Raw genomic sequence first — 22,306 nt, forward strand, 5'->3', positions numbered from 1 at the left:
GCAAGTCTGTTCCTCACCAGCTTCTAAAACACTAGCCAACTCACTGCAGTCAGACTCATGTGGTCTCATTACTTTGATACTTGCTTTTAGCACTAACATACTTTAGTACAGATAAAAATCGGGCATGGAGCAATAACGAGAAGCACCAAAGTTTACTTTCACATTTCTAAAAAACTGTACTTCGGTATGGTTTCAAATAAAGGTTTCCAACATTCCTGAAATTGACACATCTTTATTTTGTCTGATCAAAATATTTGTGTGTGTGAAAACGGGGGGGGGGGGGGGAGAGGAATACACCTGAAGTGAAAAGTGGCCTTGCGACACACTAGCTCTGAGTGTGTCCAGCTCTCCTCCAAAGAAAATCTCCCTGGTAGTGCCCTGTACAGGCTCAGGATTCATGTCCCTTATTAGGCACTTCAGTGAAAAAGACGCCAGTAATGCTTTGGAGGAAACACAGCCAGAAACACAGTCCAGAACGGAGAAAAAGACATCCAAGCTGCAAGTCACACACAACAGAGCAGCAGTTTAACTAGATACAACTCAATACTGAATAGTCCCAAAAATGTGAGGGTCCTGCTTTGAGAAGCAAGAAAATACTGCTCTGTGTTCTTCCAAACACAGTATCTTGTTTCTTCCCCGCCCCCCCAAGACAAAAGAGAAAGAAAGCCTAAAACAATACTGTAATTTGATTAGAAAGAAAACATAATTTTGCAGAAATATGTTTTCATCAAAAATGCCAAAAGTAAAATGACTGAGCAGCTATAGCATGCTCTTCAAGCTAACTTGGGTTATACACACACTGATAGAAGCTAATCTCAGCTTTTCTAACACCTATAGGCACAGTTCGCTTGGTTTTATTTAACTGAGAACAGAAGTGCTTAAACAATTACTATACAGGTAATAAACTACAGTTTTATAAGCCACATTTATGAGTGGAATACTTTTAGATATGTAATAAATGAAGAAAAAATGAGAGTATCTTGACCTTTAGATAACAGTCCTGAGGAGGGAAAGTTAACTGTGTAAGATTTAGCATCATCAATAACTAGAGGATTTTAGATGAAAAAACTGTTGTGTACACATAGGTAGATAAAAAAGATGCCCACTCTTCACTCCATGCCACCCAATTGCCTTCAGCTTTTATACGGATACAACCATAGTTCGTTTTTGTACATGTCAAGCAAAGTAGAACATCCTTAACAGAGCAGGAAATGAAGTTTTATTTGTTGCACAAAATAAATCAACAAAAATGTAATGTCTGTTGATGACAATGAAACCACTAGCATATGCACTTGGGACTCTGATCTATTCTGTCCACCAGATGCTCCCTCCTTGTGGAAGGCTGGTAAAAAGAATTAGAGAGTTCATTGTGGCTTAAGCAGATTTTTCTCATGCTGTTAAGTATTTTTCTAAAGTTTTACTGCAAAATCCCAATGTTCTTCACAATTGTAAGCAAATACCTAGGATGAACAACCTACAGCCCACAGGCCGTATGTAGTATGGCAGGACAATTCATCTAGCTTGTTCCCTTTGGCCTCCTCTCCTAAGAGCCTCAGCTGCACACCAGATGACTGCTCTGGAGCAGGCAGCCTGCTCCCCACGACCATTTTATCTAGGAGGCTTGTAGCCTCTCCCCCATCATATAATGAGCCCATATTTAAATGCACACTGGGAAAAGGGTTGAAGAGCTTCCAGGAAAGATGGCCGCTTCCCACTGGCAGAACAATGCATTTACCCCACAACCCTGTCACTGTCCACATCTGAGGAACACATGGGAAAGAGGCCTATCAGAAACAGGCTGAATGATTTGTATGGAGTCAGCAGCACACTTGTCTGTCTGCTTTCTCAGATCTTCATCAGGCCCTGATGGGGAAAAACTGCAGGGCAGAAAGCTTAAACACCTGGAATCCAGTAGAAATGCAGAGGCTTCCAGGAGGCAGCAGAACTACACGCATATACAACACAGTCCAGATGATACTCACCTACAGAAAGTGTCCCAGAAGTCATGAAATACAACACTCTCCTGCCACTGGGAATTAAAAGCAAACCAAAGAGCAGCCCACCCACCCACCCAAAGGACTGGAACACAACTGCTCCCCACAGCAGACAGCACGGCAGTACTGATCAGGAGACCACTCAGCTCACAGAACTGCATGGAAAACCACTGTGGTTTGTCGGAAAGTAGTCCCTAAATATCTACACAATTCTAAAATACCAGGATTAATGAGCTTTGGGCCTAATTCTAAATAATTACACATTAGTGCTGCTGCAGCAGCTTTTAGCTCATTTCAGGGAATCCTACACTAACCTGAAATATCGGATAATGCTGACAGGCTAACAAGAAAGGAAAAGAAAAAGGGGGGGGGGGGGGGAGGGGGGGAGAAAAAAAGGCACTTTGCTGTCTAATGAAACCAAAATACATTTTCAGCTTGAACTGAAAACACTTGCAAATTAAGCAACTGCAATCAGTCGAGCCCTTTACATGACAAAATCCTCCAGAAGAATGAATCATGCATATAAGAAGTGTAAAACAGCTCTTTGTGTTATTCATCCTCCAATTAGGTGCAATGTGGAAGGGCTTATATTGAAAAAGAAGGACAACACCCAACAGCATTCAGGGCTCTTTAGACCTTTGTGTTTTGACCAATAGCCCTGCTAGACACCAACCAAAGCTGACAGGTGCCTGGGTAAAGGAAACCAAATGAACATCCTCATTTGGTAAGCCAAGTAAGTAAGTAAGCCAAGATCATGGCCTCAGGACATGGTTTCTTAGCGAGTCAGAGGCAGAACTACTAAACAAACATGCCAAAGAGTGGACAGAAGGGAAAAAAAAAAAAAAAAAAGGGAAAAAAAATCATGTATCTCAATAGAGGGATCAAGTTTGTTCCATTTTCTCCAGAGGCAAGGAAATATTTACAGTTAAAGTTCATGTTTATTTAAGAGTGGGAGTTAAATTAAGAAGCTGACTGAGACAACTGGATAGTCCCGAGTATTGCCAACAGCACAGCAGAATTTCCCTGGGGTCCTATGACCTATAAAAAAGGTAAAACAAGGATTTTTCCTTAAAAGACCAAGTGCCCATTTAAACTTGAACATTTCCCCATTCTTTGGAAGAAGTACAGCTCGCCGGGATAAGAGTTTATTATTGCCCTTGAGTGTTCAAAATAAAATACAATCTACATCAGTTATGCATCAAAATTATTTAGCAGGGACCACTCTAAGTGCAGGTACTGTAAGGTAAGTCACAAGCAAAAGGTGAATAAAGGAAATTTTTCTGCTTAAGTTCAATAACTGTATCTAATAAATTATAATTGAATCACACCCTTTCAGAGAAAATACCACTCTTTCCAAAAGGAACAAGCTACAGTTTCAGAGTACATTTTGTACATGAAAGAATTAAAAGCATTTTGTCTTTTGGAATTTTAAGATGCTTTTACCAAAGGTGGATAAATTACAGGGTTTTTCCACTACAAAATCTGTAATCATGCCCATTCTGAAATAGTAGGTTTTGCTATAATGAGGAGCTAAAATACATTCCAACAAATTTAACTATGCTTTAATCTATCAACAAACGAGGAAAAACTACTTCCTCTCCAAGGAAATATTTTTAAATGCATTACCTCACCTCATTCCCTGTTAAACCATACCAATCCAAACTCTTCACCTGGCTACATAAAACAAAGCTGGATTGTAGGGTCCTGATTTGATGTCAGCTGGATTGGGACAAATCTGGAATTACTCCAAAGTAAATGAATTGAGGTATTCCAGACCTACGCCAGGGAAAGCTGAATCAGAATCTGACCCTCGACTTCTAGGAATTATGCCAAAGATGATATATAAATCCTTTCACCCTATAGCTTGGAACAAAGACACCGACTATTGGCATTGCATTTCCTTGCTGAAAGTAGTTCGGAAAAAAAGCAAAGTAAAAATCAGTAAAGGTACAAGGATTATTCTTAATCTTTCTACTTTATGCACCTGTATCTACACAGCAGAACAGCTTCTCTGTACTTTATAAAAAGAAATACACCACTCACGTGTTAGCATTTGCATTTGCCTTAGTAAACCTATTTTCTGGAATATAAATCAGCAAGGTCATGGTATCTAGTTTCAATTCTTATATTTACTTGCCCACCTGTAGAATTAAAATAAATACTTTTGTTGGTTTCTATTTTCAGTAATCAAGTGTATCAAAAAATAGTTTTTTCTACCTACTAATCTGACTTTTTTTTCCAGAAACACACCACATTCAGCTGCACTAAAAGTAATTCCAGTGTATTCATACTCAAATCCACCACAGCTTTGAATTCTACAACATACTCCAAAGTTCTAAAAGGCAAGTTACAATGGTCATCACTGCATGTTTAACTTATTATGCTTTCCATTTCCTTACTATGATGTTGGTTTGCTACACATAATCACTTCAATTACCAAGCACAACAGCCACGTCAAAGCAAAAAAGAGTACTGGATACTATCCTAGCTGGTACAGAACAAAACTATTATTTACATTTCAACAATGCACTTTCTAACTGATGCTTTGCCAAAAGTTCAACCTGACATTCGGTTTCCAAGTTCATTTTGCAGCCGCAAAATCCCTTGCATATCTTCTTCCCCTTTTCTCTCCACACTGCAAATTCAGCTGATTTGATCTATAAACAACCATAACATTCACAATCTTAACGTAAACTTTCTAGTATATAGCTGTACTACATAGCGTAAATACTCAATGTGGGGTCTGCAGTTTTCTAGTGATTACAGAGCATGTGAAGATGGTCCATAAAAGAACTCCAGAAGTAAACGTCATTTTGGTTGGTTTGAGGGAAGAAAGGAAGGAAGTTAAACATACACTGACTACCATTCAGCTGGGCACAGGTGACAGTGTCTGCTCACAAAACAGTCAGAAAAGAGCTTTACTCTGCTACCCCTGCCTTACTAAAAAGTGGAGTAACAGGGAAATTACGACCATGGAAAGCAACTGTGTAATAGGTGCTGTTCATGTTTCTTGTCCCAACTGTTCCACTTTACCATCAAGCAATAATGAAATGAAAAGCAGTTGGATAGAAAGCTGCCTTTAATATGCATTTATACATATACGCACACGTATGTATAAAGAACCAGCTTTCTACACCAGTGTAGCACAATAGGTAAGTAGGTCTGCTGCTTCCTTACTTGTTAAGTATCTAAAGCAGTATGTAGGAAATAGGGAACTAAAGTTTTAAATAAGTAAAAGAAGCAACATCAGCTTCCTCTGAGACAAAAACTTCTCCCCTCCACATAGGCAATACTACTGAACTGTCAACTTCTGGAATATTTCACAGGTAAAGTGGGAATAACAGAAGTGGGAGATGTATGGATGTTATGTGTTAAATAAATGTGTAAGAAGCAGCTCACTAAAGTGAAATTGTACTGTAGGACTCATACAGAGATGAGCACAGAAACGTGATTACCCATGCAGAAAAGAGAAGCACCTGCTTTTGGTTAAAATAAATAATGCATATTTTGTTAACAGTGGCATTTGGCATACGTTTATAAGTTTTCATGGGCATGACTAAAGAGAAATGTGCACATTTGGGGGTCAAGCAGTTTTACTGGCTGTTGGTGTACATAATTTGATTTCTCTTTTTTTTTTTTTTTTTTTAGTAGAACATAACTTGCCACTGGCAAGTTACAGTCAAATACCAGAATCAATTTTAGAGGATGTTATAGAAGCAAAAACAAAAGAGGAAGGGGGAAAGAAGAGAGAGGAAAAAAATAGGTTAAAATGACTGTTACTCGTTCCCTATTTGGTAACAATATTCTCAACAATATGCAAGTTTCCACAACTAAGACCTGGTGAAACACTTCAGCCAAGACATACTCCCAGCATGGTTTGCAGCTTCCAGCCAACAAATCTCTATCCATAACACACTTCAGTTCCAGGGAAAGTCTTACTTATTGACATCTAGCTCTTGTCTTCCGAAACAGTAGCACATATCCAACAACCCCAGAACACTTCAATTTTCATCACTTAAAATAATTATTTTCCAACAACAATAGTATTGAGAAAAATCATATGAACATGTTTATGAACATTTGTTGATTTAACACTAACTTTTGAGATTCTGAATTCTCGCCATATTGTTTCTCAATCAACTCAGTTTTGAAAATGGACATAGTCTGCTTCCTCATTCTCTATGTTGAGCTGAAACTGCAAAGTGCATTGACATGGCATTGCGACAGACAGAGACTATGTCTTGAATAATCTTCAGTCCCAGAAAATGATTACAGCCCAGAAAGCCAGAAGTATCTCAGGCTGCATCACAAGGAGTGTGACCAGCAGATGTTCACCAGAATCACCTCCTGGAGGTGATCCTGCCCCTCTACTCTGCTCCTGTGAGACCCCACTTGAAGTACTGTGTACAGTTCTGGTGACCCCAACATAAGGAGGACATAGAGCTGTTTGAGCAAGTCCAGAGAAGGGCCACAAGAATGATAAGGGGCTTGAGTACCTCCCGTATGAAGACAGACTGAGAAAGTCGGCACTGTTCACCCTGGAGAAGGCAAGGCAGAGTGGAGACCTCACAGCAGCCTTCCAATATCTCAAGGGGGCCTACAAGGATGCTGGAGAGGGACTCTTCATCAGGGACTGTAGCAGTAGGACAAGGGGTAACAGGTTCAAACTTAAACAGGGGAAATTTAGGTTAGATATAAGGAAGAAGTTCTTTACAGTGAGGGTGGTGAGGCACTGGAATGGGTTGCCCAGAGAAGTTGTGAATGCTCCATCCCTGGTGGTGTTCAAGACCAGGTTGGACAGAGCCTCGGGCAACACGGTATAGTGTAAGGTGTCCCTGCCCATGGCAGAGGATTGGAACTAGATGATCTTAAGGTCCTTTCCAACCGTAACTATTCTATGACATGAGCTATGTCATTTGGTTTGGGGTAAGTTCCACCCATCCAGAAAATAGGTTGCTAATAGAATTCCCATACTCACATTCTCCAGTCTTGGACAGCAGAATGACTCAAGTATTGCCAGATTTTAAACTCTGCTACTGAAAGTAAGCTTTTCTGGAACATCTGAAGCTGAAGCAAATGCATTGTCATTTCTTGCCTGATAGGTTAAAACAGATTCAGTCAAACTGAAATGCTTTCTGTGTAATTCTGACTCCAGGATGCCTTCTGTAGACATCATCTCAGTCATGAAATAAATCTCAAAATTCCCAAACATATTGTTCATCATAACTTACAATTCCTAATCCCCCTCACCTTCATTGAAAGTTAAGATTTTAGAATCATAGAATCATAGAATAGTAAGGGTTGGAAAGGACCTTAAGATCATCTAGTTCCAACCCCCCTGCCATTGGCAGGGACACCTCGCACTAAACCATGTGGCCCAAGGCTCTGTCCAACCTGGCCTTGAACACTGCCAGGGATGGAGCATCCACAACCTCCCTGGGCAACCCATTCCAGTGCCTCACCACCCTCACTGTAAAGAACTTCCTCCTTATATCTAATCTAAACTTCCCCTGTTTAAGTTTGAACCCATTACCCCTTGTCCTACCACTACAGTCCCTAAGGAAGAGTCCCTCCCCAGCATCCTTATAGACCCCCTTCAGATACTGGAAGGCTGCTATGAGGTCTCCACGCAGCCTTCTCTTCTCCAGGCTACATTTTGGATGATTATTGGTCTGTAAATCTTAGAAACAACTTGGCCTTAATGGATCCAAGTGACAATACCCTGGTCCTTTCCTTTTGAACTTGAATAATGAAGAAAATTCTCAACACTTGGTGAAGTTGCAAGTGAAGATGCTGGTGAATTTTTAATGGCTTCCGATTGATATTAGTGACATATGTGTCCATTGCATTCAGTTTAATAGGCTGTAAACACTAGGATGATGAGCAATTACATGTTTCCATCTTTCCTTTCCTACTTGAAGGCAGCAAGTTCCAGCGAAAGAGCAGGATGATGTCCTGCATAAGACCAACTAACTTTAAAAGACATGCTCCAAACATGTTCCTTGTGCTAAGCTCACAACTTCTATCAGATTTATGGTGGTGTTAAGTGCCTACTTTTGTAAATATGCTCACCAAGTCAAAGAGGACTCCAAAAGAGCTCTCTTGGAAATGTACATATCCTGCAAACACCCAGTTAAAAAAAAGGAAAAAAAAAAAAAATCAAACTTTACCTGCTAAACAAAGAAAATTGGAGCTGTAGCCTCTGCAGTTGCAGGGCTGCTTAACAGCCTACAGGAAGGTCCTATATTAAATGAGGCGCACAGCTAGCACTACACAAGCATTTGAAAAAGAGCTCAGTCTCCAAACCTGGGACATTGATTTGGGAGTTAAAATGAAGTTCACGTGCACTTAGATGCATAAAGAATTAAAATATTAATGTATATAATCCATATTCAGACACAAGTAAATATATTTCTGTCTTTAAATTTAAAGGACAAGTAGACTAATTTTTTGAGGGCAATGGGTTGTTTAAAACTTTAAAAGTGTTCTTTCCTCTTTGGCTAGGCCATGTTTCCCAACACACAACAGACACCTTAAAAAGGCAATTAGTCAGTCTAAGCCAATATAGCCAAATAGTAATAAAAACCAAACAATCTTTAATTCCAAAGATTTAAATTTTAGAAAAAAATAAAAAAAATAAACAAAAACAAAAACAAAACAATTTAGAACAGATGACATGAAGCCTAGTCGATATGCCCATCAAACCAACTGTATGAGTATACCAAAAGATACAAAGTACCACAAATCACAACAAGGCACCTAGGGAATTTGAGGTCTTGAACTTCAAAACCCCAGCAGTTGACATTATTACTTCTGGAAGAAAGTTGTTTTTAAATAGTGGTCCTCCACCAGTATAGCAACTATAAGAAAATATGTACAAGTCAAATTAGCTTTAGAGCTACTAGCACTGCATTATGAAGACTGTCTTTCGATCATTTTTGCAAACTGAAGCAAACCATCAGTTTAGAAAGAGGCAATTCAGAGGAGGGAGGGAACAATAAAACCAGGAATTTTAGAGCTATTCTTCCAAAATGTGAAAAGCAGAAATATTTTGCTCTCTATTGGTATTGAGTTAGATTCCCACAGTACATAGGAGCACAAAATAAACAGCGGCAACACTTATGAGGTGCCTACGCACAGTAATGAGACTATGCTTCGAGGTTTGGCAGTATGAAGGACATCAGGACTTTACTTGTTCATGCCTGAGAAAGAAATTACATGATGACAGTCTGAAGTGCAGCTGCACTGCTTAGTTGTGGCCCTGTCCATTACCTTCCTTGTTAATCACTGCATCCTCACCTGCCTAAAATTCTTCCAATTAACTCTGAAGTCTTCTTGACAAGTGATCTCACACCAGAAGGTTCTGCTGTTTACAAAGAGTTCAAGACACTGCTGGAAGTAGGATATGAGTATTAATTTGCCATCTCCTGTCCATGCCAAATACATAGACATCAAGTGCTGGTACTTGCCTGCAAAACTGGACCTGCTTGACTACCACAGTTAGTTTTCCTTTTTCTTATAGTTTGAGAGAAATTACATTCTGAGGGAGCGATTACAGACTGTTTGCAGAACATTTGCTACTTAAATCATTATAAAAATTGAGAGTGATAAAAATCTACCATTCTGGAAGCTTAGATTCTGCTTTCTTACCTTTTTCCTCAACGTTTTGATAAGAGCAACTACAGTCTCAGAAAATACTAGGGGGTGTGCTTTCATAAAGGAGGAGAGAGGAAAATAAAAGAAGTGGTGTTTGCACCTTGTCAGTATGTAGATGTTTTGTGAGACTACTAATGGCACAGACATGCCAACCATAAAAAGCAGAGAAGTAGGCACTAAGTGTGGGTTAGAGAGATTTTAGGAACCAAGTCAGCCAGAACAACATCTGAAAAAACCCACAACTGGTCTAGTAGGATTCACCATGCCCCTAATCTGAGACTACACCATGGCTGGTGATCACAGAACATTGATTCTATTAAAAACTTGCACAAGGCAATTGTTCTTCTTAATTTCAGTTAACTGCTGGAGCACATTACCATGCTCCTAGAATACATTTGCCTTCTAGTTTCATCCAAGAGAGATCCAGCTCATTAGTTCCAAGACCAACCCAAGATGGAGGTGAAAGCACAGTAAGACGGGACAGCCAGGAGATTTTTTCAAAAGCACAAATTTTATCTGAACTACAGTACAAAGAGGTACACAGAGAAGGTCTTGTTCAGAAAACAACACGCAAGCTGAGAAAAGGCAACATTTACTCACTAGATACTATTGCTCCAACTGCTACAGGCACTGAGGGGAAAACTGTAACTCTACACACAGCTCCTGGCAGCTTCCTTATCTTGCAACACCTAAACCAGCACAGCACCATACCCTTACCTTGCATTCTATCCATTACACTTAAATTTGCAAAGTGCATCCATTTGAACACAAAAAAAACCCCACTATTGAAAATCATTGATATTATACAATCTCAATACATTTTGTGATAATGACCAGGCTGATTTTAGAATCATAGGATGTTTAGGTTGGAAAGGACCTTTAAGATCATCTAGTCCAACCATTAATTGTTTTGACAACATCCCTCTTGAACCGCACTCAGAAATCTGAGCTCCTTAGTAAGAATACAGCCCCATTACATTTTTGACTGCTATTCTGTTCCTGAATCTGTTACCACAGAAAATATGCCTGACACAGTGTACTTGGTCTCTCTTTTTAAAGATGTATAATGTTGACATTTGCAGGCCTAAATATTTCAAGGACTGAAACTATCAAGTTTTAAATCTTTCTAATAAGCATTTCATTTTCAGCCAGTTGGAGAGACTGCTTAGAAGACAAGCTGGCAGAAAGAAAGGAAAACATATCTTGTTTCCATCTTTCATGTACATGTGTACTGTCATGATAAACTGGGGGAATGTTACAACGACAACAACGTTCAGTTGCAGTGGGTACTCTTACAGTCCCTGTTGTGCCTGGTCATCTACAGTTTGTGTGGTCAGACAAGCATCCAAAATTACCAAAATGGTAACAGGCACTTAGGTAAGCAAGCCAGCTATTCAGGTTGAGGTAACACAATGGCAGTGGACTGACTTCCACAGCTAGAGTATTAAGAAATGCGCCCACAGGCATCTTAACAAATCCACAGCAAAGGCAAATTCTTCTTTTGGAAGCAGAATTACTGCAATCTACAATGTCAGATACCTTGCTTTTAAAGTCTTTTCATACAAATGTGCTTAGTAATAAAAATAGAGGTAAATTACATAGTCACTCTTGCGTGCCCAGCTAGAACATATGAATCTTAATCCAGCTTTAAGCAAAGCTGTTCAGTACCTCCTCTTCAGCCACTCATGTGAAAACACTGGAAATTCAAAGACAACAAGTGTCTGAATCAAATGCTCCAAGCCCTCTTCTAACAGGTGCTGCAGCCTGCCTTTACTGCTTCCTCTACTGAAAGAGTAAGTTTACTAAATACTTTTGCAAGAGATTTGTGGGACATGGTATTTCTCCCTTAGAAAGATAATATCCTTGAAAGAGAATCTCCTACCTAAAACACATGTTTTCTATGAACTATTTGATGTGAGAACTCTTCAGACTAGAATTCTGGACAGCAAATGGCATAAAACCCAACCAAAGGCTCTGCCAAAACTTCCTAAACCTTTGGAAAAGATTCAAGTGTTTAAAGTCCAATTTACATAAAGGATTTTTTCCATTAAAGGTAATATGCAAAACTGTTATTAGTTACATACGCTTACTTGTATGCACACACACAGACAAACAGACAAAATCCCCTTTGTTATATTAAGCTATTAAAACACAAATAAAAGCAACACAAGCTGGCTGCTTAATGATGAATTTCGTATTCATCATTAACCTGAGATCATAATTCAACACTAGTGATCACATAGTTTTCTTCATGTAGGGCAGCTCTCGATACAACCTTCACCTTAAATTTTGCATACAAGTGTTAAAACTCAGTATCAGATTTACTGAATTAAAGATAACACTATGGAAATAAGTAATGAAAATATTTCAAAAATAAAGACCTTGATCTTCTACATCAGCAAATGAAAGGCAGAACGGTGGGCTGCTACAAACTCAGAGTTGGTCCTCTGGCTTCAAGTCTATTTTTGCTGTCACTGAGCAGCATACATATATACTCAAATGAAATAAAGAACACTGCTTGTCCATACAGCCACATTCAATTGAACTATTACAACCCAGGTGAGAAGGAACAGAACAGCAAAGCACTGCCTCAGACCTAGAGCTAGCTCTATCACCCAAACAAGAAACTTCATATAACTATACCTTCAAACACAAGCCTTCTGTCTTCACTTTCAAAGTCCTTCACAACCTGTCTTGCATACCCTATCTACCATCTTAATCATTTCCCAGTCAAGATCAATTTCTACTTTTAGCATTCTTTGATGGCAGTCTCTACTGATTATCAGATAAGAATGTCTACTATTCTGACAGTCATGCTTGTGAGCTGTTTTCCACTATTTCCACAAAGTTATTTTACTCCTTCAAAACCTTCTTTGTAATGTCTCATAAAAGGAACAGTGCTTAATTGTCTGTATGCTGATCCAAACAACTATTTGGCTTCCCTGTGCTGCAGTGAGCACTTGTATCTAACAGTCTTCCACGATTCCATCATTAGTTATCCTTGGGGTAGGGGAAGTTTTCATCTTCATATGCATCAGCATATTCCTAATGCACTTCGTCCTGATTAAAGACAAGGACGCAGAAGTGAAGCAGTAATACAGATAAAACATTTCTCCTTGAATCTCCCGATTTGCATCAGTTCCAAAACCAAAACCCACAGAATTCAAGGTTGAACATAGAGAAGATTAGTCTTGTGATTAGTTGTAACATCAGGAAGGCGAACAAAACACACACAGGTTTATCTTTGCCAATTTGCACCATATGAATTTAAAGCCTCTGGTTTAAGCACAGAGGCACTGTGGAATGGAGGGGGGAAGATATATGAGCACAGAATTTCAAAGAGCTTTTCTTTTTTTTTTTAAGAAAAAAGAAAAAAAAAGAAAGAAAAATAGTTTGAGTACAAAGGAAAAAGTTCAGAAGGGTCCAAGAAGACAAAAAAGAAGAAAAACTCTATGAAGAGAAACAGCACCAACAGCAGTTTAGCAAGGGGATTTCAATTCTAGGTACAAGTCCTAAGGTTTAACATATAGAGGTAAGTAATAAGAAGAATGTAATACTGAAACTTTAACCACCCTCTAAAATATTCATGAAGAATGGTCTCAAGAGAGACAGTTACTATGACTTAACAAATACAAGTCAAGTGAACTTCAGAATGACATTTAAGTGTGTGAGAACACATTTCAAATCATACTTACCAACTTATTTCATTAATTTGATAACGTTATAAAAGGTCAGCTGCGTTCAGAAGGAAAAAAACCAAAAACCAGGCATAGTCGCATTCAGCTGACAGACATCATAAAGCAAAGTAAAATGCCCCGCGCTCAATTTCTACTTCAATTTGTGGTATTAACTGAATTCTTAACCAAAAAAGCACATACAAAGCATGTTCAATATAACACCATTTTAATCACTGCAAAGTTCTGTTCTTGATGAACTTAAGTTTCATTTTCTTATAAAGTAGCCATATTCATTTAACATTTTGGTTTCAGAATTGGTAGGATCATCTGCAGAGAAAGTAGGAAAAATGCACAGAAAAGATGGGAAAAGCAATGACCTTTAAAAGGCTCAAACTTCGAAATTCACTGAAAGTATCACTAATTCTACACCATGGATTTTGTATATCACTGGGTGAACTTACCACTTATACAACATTTCTCCTTAGAAAAGGAGACTATTAGCATAAAACTAGAAGTTGAGCCACTACTGTCTACTCCAAACTTTCATTTCAGCTGAGGAAATGCTGCAATAGCATAAACAACAAAAAAACAACCAACCTAGCAATGAAACTGAACTAACTATGACACAGCATCAGAGTCAAAGCACAGATGTACAAAACCATTCCCAGAAGGCTGACACTCCTCAAAAACATACAAAAAGGGAGAGGTTTTTTGCTTACAAAAACCTGTAGGGCCCACTGGACAACAGCTTCCAACAACGTCACATATTTGAATCCCCATACATCTTCAAAATCAATATCCTTCGAAATAGTCTCTTTCCAAAGAATACACATCACACTAAATTGAGGTCAAGAAAACTTTATTTTTTGCTCAGGTGAAATTATGCAATGTGCTCATTAGAGGTTTGACCTGAGGAGGAATGTGGATCAAGCCAATCAATTTTTAGAACTAAACTTTCTTGCTAATTACGCTCTTCACTGACATGAAAGTTCTTGGAACCAGTTCCAGTTGGAGCTAAATTCACTGAAAGTTCGTTTTACCTACTATTTTCCACAGAAATATTCTATTTCACTCAGGTTTTTTATTCACTGATTGCAAACATTTTTATGACAATTAGTTTTAGCCAAGCACACTGTCACACTGGAAGTTAGAACACAAGAATTTGTCAAAACATTTTCTTACTATAAAACACTTTCCAGATAGTAATTTAAGAAATAAAATTAAAGCTGTCAACTTTTAAAACCATATCCTCAGAAAACAGCATAAAACTGTTTTCATTTACATTCTTGTTAGTCAAAGATAATCCTCCTATGGCACAGACCCAAATTTTACCCTCCTGAGTGTACATACCACTGAATAATTTGTTCAAATGTCAGTTGCAATTTTCAAAAATCCTTTCTTGCCTCTGAATCTTAAACATCTGTAACAAATACTTGTTTTGAGAGTGCTTTACATTTGTGACACTTGACCTTTTACTGTATGCACCACAAAATTTAAGTTTCAAATACCATCCAAGCAGGAAATCTGATCATTCCAGCAGTAGCCATCTGCATGGTCCAGTATCAAATATTAGTTCTGGGTTGCACAAAGTCATAGGCTACAGATCTTTTTCTGCAACTTCTATAATTAGTTGCAATTTGCTGCTTCTAAAACACATTTCTCATGGAACATCTGGCCTCAAAATCTTACCTTACCATTAGAAAAGTACTTAGCATTTGGCTGTTGGTGTGCATACACGTGTGTATGCGCATGGATTCACACAGAGTGAACTACAGAATGCAAATATATGCTTTGTGGGTGGCACACCTAGGTCTAGAGATTTCTATTCCAGCAACAAAAGCCTTTTAGCTCTGGAACTGTAAAAGAATATTACAAGAAATATCAAACATAATGGAATCATGTTTTCCAGTGTTTCTGCTGGCTTATGTCTAATTATTGATGTTAAATGTCAACAGCTCATCAAGCACCCTACCAAACACTTGAGAGCTTTACACAGATTGGAATTTTCTTTTGCATGATCCTTAATATAACTGGAGGACTCTGTGTTGAAACTAAAATGTGAAAAAGGTTTTAAAAGGAAAACAACCAAAAAAAGAAAAAAAACAACCACAAAACCTCTCTAGAGTTAGAGCACCATACTGACTAAAAGAAGCAAGTTCAACATTAAAATACTGAAGTACTTTTTGTTAACTAAGTTGGACATATAACAAAATTGAGCCACTGCACATTTCAGTTTCATTGTGTCAGAAGAAAATCTTTCCTGAGGCTGTGAAACAGTGTAATGGACAAATTATTGCAATCAAACAAACAAAAAGCCCTTTGAGACCCTTTCACGTAAGAAAGCTTCTAACTACATTCAAGCACGTACTATAACTTCTGAAGGGAAAAGAGAATTACACTCCACGATCTTTAAAGCACTCCTTCACACATCTTTTGAAAAATGCCCAATGCTTAGTGGTGCTGCACACAGCTGTCTCAAGCAACCAGCACTGCTCCTTGGGAGGCAGAAGCTGCAAGCATGCAGGAAACTATATTGTTCTTGAAACACATTTCATGTCAAGTCATAGGAAAATTCCAGCAAAGCACTATTAACATGCTCTCACATCTGCAAGAACACAGCTACAGCTAATAAAGAATTAAAAATAAGCATAAACAAAGATACTAGCCATGATGAGAATATCAGCCTCTTGGAAAATAGCAGGGACTGCACCTTCACGAGCCTGATTCTTCAGATGGTTTTAAAGGCGGCGACCACAGAAGCTATTATTTTCTACCTCTCAACGTTAGAAAAGCATTCATCACATTTCTTACCTGAGCTCCATCCTTTAATTTCAAGATGCATTCCATTGTATTGATGGTGATGACAACTGGTTCTGATCCCAATTTTGTCCATGGCACATGAATCCGAAGTTCATGAATATGCCCGCTTAAAAAGGTAAATGGTAGTTTCAGCTCCTAGCAACAACAAAGAGTGGTGAATGAACTACGGAAACACATCAAAATTCAAGGCACATTTGTAACTTAAATTAGTACAGTTCTAGCTCAAAACATAAGTCAGAATTTATTCTGTCTCCCCAAAACAGCAGTTTGCCATGGGCCTTGACAACTAGCTTTACAATCGCTGCACATGTACAATTAGTCTGTTCAAAGAAGACATTTGGATTATCGTGTCCTTAATAATCAAAGACCGTTTAAAGCCACCTCAAGTCAATTTCTTCCAAAATATTTTAGTACTTGGAGTTATAAGAGCTTAGAGCTCTTTAAATTGGGCCATTGTCACCACATTCACAACAAACTGCGCAGTAAATACAAAGTTATTAAATTTTTCATTGGCAAAATCAGACAACTCCTGACCAGGCCTAAAGTATGTAAACACCCTGCTTTAAAAACTGGTGGCAAGTCAGCCCAGAACTCCTAACAAATGCCTGGCACTCCACCCAGTCAATGCATAGATGACGCCCTCTATAGGACAGCCCCAGTGAGCCAAGCTGCGGCTGCATGCAGTGAGTCAGAAGCAAACAAGGTGCCAAAGTTTAAATTCTTTGGATACAAAGTGTTGAAATTCCCCCAGTAGCTTCTGGGGTTCTCCTGGGAAGCATGAGCTTAACACTTACCAGGCAAACGGTCAGGCTAGAAACCTGGTCCCAGAAGTAGAGATCAAGATTTGGAATAAGGAAAGTAAGTGCTTAGTGCAACATAAAGAAACCACATTTGATATTATTCCAGAACTTTAAGTCAGCATTTTCAATACTAAGTGTTCAAATGATGAGGCTTCAATGATAATGTACTTCCTGATCTCATATCCTTACATTTTTGGCTATAAAGGTTTAAAGTCTTAGTGGGGAAAAAACAACTGATGTCTTCAGCTGGAGTTGCTTATAGCCTGGTGTGTGCATCTTCATTTTAGGTGCTGGGAACTACAAGTATGAATATTGTCAGGTTGAGGAAGAAGTGAATCTCAGTCTCCCAGATACTCAGTAATAGTTTTGGCCATTACAATAGAATATTTTCAGTTGGAAGGGGCCTATGGCAGTCATCTAGTCCAACTGCCTAACCAATTCAGGGCTGATCAAAAGTTAAAACATGTCATTAAGGGCATTGTCCAAATGCCTCTTAAACACTAGCAGGCTTGAGGCATCGACCACCTCCCTAAGAAACCTGTTCCAGTGTTCGACCACCCTCTCAGTTAAGAAATGCTTCCTACTGTCAGACTGAACCTCCCCTGGCTCAGCTTTGCACTATTCCCACAAGTCCTATCACTCACTGGATACCAGGGAAAGAAGTCAGCACCTCCATCTCTGCTTTCTGTTCTCAGGAAGCTGTAGAGAGCAATGAGGTCACCCCTCAGCCTACTTTTCTCCAAGTTAGACAAGCCCAAAGTCCTTAGCCATTCTTCATAGGACATTCCTTTCAGCCCTCTCACCAGCTTTGTTGCTCTCTTCTGGACACATTCAAAGACCTTCACATCCTTCTTAAATTGTGGTGCCCAGAACTGCACACAGTGCTTAAGGTGAGGCCACACCAACACTGCATACAGCAGGACAGTCACCAAATTTGACCAGCTGGCTGTACTTTGATGGATCCCAGGATGTGGTTTGCCCTCATGGCTGCCAGGGCATACTGCTGATGCACATTGAGCCTGCTGCCAATCAGCACCCCTAGGTTCTTAACTGTTGTATTTCCAAGTAAACTCAGGGACATAAACCTCTGTTCAGAACTTCAGAATTTCCCTGGCAACCCGAGGCTTAAGCACCTTTGCACCTTGGCTCAATTTAAGTATTTGCATGCTTTGACTCAGTACACCTCTGAATGAGTAGAAGTTAAATAGAGAAAGTCCATGAAAATCTGAGCTCAACCAGGTAAGGTGGTAGGGAATTTCAGATCAACATCTAGAATTGGATCCAGAAAGCCTATTTTCCTGCACTGCTTGACTTTAGACCTATCTAGACCTATCTAAGGTCTAAAGTTCCACAGTAATAAAATTCGAGGACAATGTATTTTGCATTTAGTACTTGGCATATATAATAAGTCCACCTATAGAATATTTCTGTGAAGCTACTTTATACCATTATGTGCCTAACATCTTTAAACTGTAATCAAATATTAGTGACATGTTTTGGAAGCCCACTAAAAATTTTTTCATAGTAGTTATATGTCATAAGTTCTGAGTTGAAATAACCACCACTGCAACTGTGACAGGTTAGCATCCTGAGATAGCCTTTAATTAGTCATCCAAAAGAGAAGTCAACTATTCTTAATCCACAAATACCTAGCACCATCAGTGACAACAGCTGCTAATAGGAGCAATGTTAAGGAACACTCTCTCCATTTGACAGTTGATACCTCTTTAGCCTTTCAACTGGTATGATAAAAAGATCATCTTGAATCCAAGACCTAAGAGTAGATGGAGTATATTCACTGCTAACAAAATCTTCAGAGAAGACAACTCACAAAATCACAGCTATAGGGTTTTTGTTGTTGTTGTTGTTGTAAAGCTTTCCATTTGTAAATTAGGTTTTGGTGTTTACTGAGCTTTCATTAACGAATTTAAAAAGCCACACACCTGTCCCACGTCAGCAAAGCTCCTGACTGCTACCTCAGCCATGCTTACACTAAGTCACATCTAATTCCAAGTCCCCATTCCAAAAGATGACAGTTACAGGCTTTCCCATAAAAACAAATCAAAGAAAATTGTCATTTTGTTTTTACAAAGCTTTTTTTCTTCATCTCATTCACTAACATACTGATGGATTTTAGCTGAAAGCCTCTCTCCTAAAAATTTAGCCTTAGGCTTACAGTCAATTCAAATAAAATTTTAATCCAGACAGTCTCAGTTAAACCACTGAAAAGCAAATACTGGGCAGTTCAGTACAGACATTGCTATACTGGTCATACAATAAATGAAAAAGTACCTTACGTCCCACAGCGTGGGAGGAAGAGAGGGAGGAAGGCAGGCACAAAAAAATATGGACTCTAAAAATATATTGCAACTTAAGAGACAATGCTTTCATGAATCAAGACAGCAAACTACTGCTATTAACAGTAATAGAAATAAATTCCTTTCCAGATTCGCAGATACATAATTTTTATGTCGCTCATCAATACCATAACATCTGTTTACAACCTGACTTGTGTTCACATGTGTAAGTTACGAGTTTACTTCAAAAGGTACTCTAGAATAGAACTTTTTCCACTATTTGCTGGATGGATTTAACATGTTCTCATTTTTGCCTAGTTAACTGTAAGACAGTTAAAGAAACAGAAGCAGGAATTCTTTCAAAATGAAGTGATACAACCAAATGCACAGCTTATCTAGAAGACAGTTCTTTCTCAAAGGAATTTGTCTGACATTATCCTAATTGCACAGCCAACTTTTCTTACAGCCATGCAGAGAAATCTTTGTTGTGCTATTTCAGTAGACAATACAAATGTGTGCCAGATTTAATAACAAGCTGAACCAAAAAAATGAAGAGCCAAAAGACTTGATAGAAAATACACAGGCCACCAGATACTTCCAGCAAGACAAATCAGGCTCTTTACAGAAGCACAGAAAATAGGACAGGATCTCTTGAAAGATTGTCTCCTCTTCCAGAACAGGATCAGAGATACTTAATAAACCATAAAGATTTCTTTCACATTTTAAAAGGTCTCCCAATAGAGACCATGCAACCTCCTCAGTCTTCTCCAATGCCTCATAATCCCATTAAAATGAGGAAATTTCACTTGATGTCCAATCTAAGTGTTTCTGAATGCAATTTATTCCATTCTTTCTTGTCTCATCCACATAATTCTTGTCCTCTCTTGTCTCACTTTTATTCAAAATTAAAAACACATTCCCTGTCTATTTTATTCTTCTTTCAATGGCCATATTGCCGAAATCTCCCATTATTTTTTGCTGCATTTCTCTCAGCTCCTTCACTTGGACTACATCTGGAGACAGGACACCAGCTAAGACTCACTACACCAACAGAAAACAGACTTATTGGGGTAACACACCCAACTGCTTGTCAGCTCAGATAAGCACACAAGGAAACGGTCCGTCCACTAAGACTTAATTATTTCATGTTGACAGCAGGCTCCAAATTCTGTATCAAGTGTTTTACTCGGTCAAGCTTGTCTTTTAAAGGCCTGGAGCCCCTGACCTAATCCACACAAACCAGTTGATCAACTCTGTCCCCCAGTTACTCTTAAGTTTAAATATAACTGGAATGATGAAACCTGGAATTATAAAACAATACAGAGAATACAAATCTCTGTTTAGCATGCGCAATTAGAGATCCTACTTTGTGACATTCTGAATTAGTTACAATATGCAACTAGTAAATATGACTGGAAAAGCAATTAAGTTGATGTTCATACTGTAAAACAATGGTTACTGAAAGAAGAAACATGTCCACAAAAAGCCATTCTCTTCAGACCCCATAACTTACAGTATGTGCAAAGAATTACCGTTCATTACCAAACAAATGGCATGGAACTAAACGCAAAAGTAACTAAATGCAGGGAAAATAAAGGACTTGCGTAAGAAAAAAACCAGCGAGTATGAAATGAACATTTTTTTATCTGTGCAGACCAACCTAAATTAGTCAACTTCTTTTGGATCAAAGACACAGACTGCAACTACTATAAACATACCTGTTCAAGCACATCTAGTTTTAATTCAAGTTTACTAAGTACGACATCTCCTCCCCAGAGTGACAACTGTAGATCTGAAGGCTTCAGATTCTTTATGTAGCGATTCACATAACTCATCAGAATAGGAGTTACATAGGACTCCAGCATTCTGGAAGATTTCTGTATTACAGGGCAAGCACTAAGGAAAAAAAATAAGACAATGAGGTATTATTTATAAATCTCTCAGCCTAATTTTCAATAAAGCAACAGTCACATTGTTTGGATGGATGCAAATTTTTATTTCAAATTCTGCTTTCTAAACATATATGTCTCTATGTAGAGATACATATACTTACATATAAAGGTGAAATACACAGCAAGATGAAAGCACATCTATTTGCATTTACAAAGTTCCAGCTTATACACATACATACACTGGAACTAAACACTGGCTTGTTCACTGTCAAAAGAAAAGTCAACCCACCCAAAACAGAGAAGAAGGGGGTCAAGCAACCTATCATGCTTTCATATAAAATTTAAATGACAGAAACCCTGTCACTTTTAACTGATAGAAGTCCATATTAAAACATCATCTTAGACACACTTTACCGACCTGACAACCTGAGCATCATGTACACGCCATAAAACGCCAGCTTCCTGCCACCCTTAACTTTAAGCAAACCAGCATCCTTCACAACCCAAGCCGAAGGTGCACTGACGCTTGCCACCACTCCCCGCCACCCCCCCACCTTTTCAGCACTCCGCTGTCCTAAGGGAACCCCTCCCTACCCCACCACCGCCGCCGCAGCCCCTGCCGGGCACACCCACGAAGCCAGGAACACCCCTCACACACACCCCCCAGCCCCACGTCCCCTCAGCACCCCTTTACCTGCCCCTCCGAGGGGTGGAGGCCCTGTCCCCCAAGCGCCGTTCCCCCGCCCTCACCGGGCCGGCCGGGCCGCGGGAGCCCCGCGCAGCGACCACCTCCTCCCGCTCTGGCTCCGGCTCCGCCGCACGGGCACTTCCGGGTTCCCCGGCGCCTGTGCGCTCTTCCAGCGTCCGCCGGGCCTGCGCCTCAGCCGGAAGGGTTTGGCGGCAGCACCGGGGCGGGGTGGGAAGTCGGGTGTAAAGCGCGCGGAGGTGACGCGCTGTGCTAGGCGCTGGCGGGCGCGGCCGCGGCCGTTAGCGGGGCGGGAGGGGCGGTAGCGTGGCGGGTCCGTGCGAGCGGCAGAGCCCGGCGGGGCCGCCCCTGCCTCCTCAGAGGTGTAGGTCCCCAGCGCAGAGGAGCTCGGGGCGGGCGAGTGAGCGGGTCTCAACTGTGTTACCATGAGTCCTTGGGGTGTGTTGGAGCTCCAGCTCCAAATT

General features: G+C 39.6%; 1 protein-coding gene across 12 annotated transcripts in view; it reads right to left on the minus strand.

Moving 5' to 3' along the window:
* The window catches only part of VPS13B (vacuolar protein sorting 13 homolog B), a 444,484-nt gene extending 422,485 nt beyond the window's left edge, over positions 1-21,999 (minus strand). For 8 of the 12 annotated variants that reach the window (XM_030480557.1, XM_030480551.1, XM_030480566.1 and 5 more), the window contains exons 1-3: positions 21,831-21,999; positions 20,963-21,140; positions 16,139-16,282 (exon numbers count right to left, since the gene is read on the minus strand). In XM_030480557.1, coding sequence (XP_030336417.1) covers positions 16,139-16,282; positions 20,963-21,109 — 291 coding nt within the window. In that variant the 5' untranslated portion in view covers positions 21,110-21,140; positions 21,831-21,999. Of the gene's footprint in view, positions 1-9,266; positions 9,387-16,138; positions 16,283-20,962; positions 21,141-21,830 lie in introns of those variants that run through there. The other 4 variants (XM_030480608.1, XM_030480599.1, XM_030480526.1 and 1 more) reach the window with 3 other exon arrangements.
* Positions 22,000-22,306: the final 307 nt, after the last annotated feature.

This window comes from Strigops habroptila, chromosome 1, assembly GCF_004027225.2.
Source record: "Strigops habroptila isolate Jane chromosome 1, bStrHab1.2.pri, whole genome shotgun sequence".
Lineage (NCBI taxonomy): Eukaryota > Metazoa > Chordata > Aves > Psittaciformes > Psittacidae > Strigops > Strigops habroptila.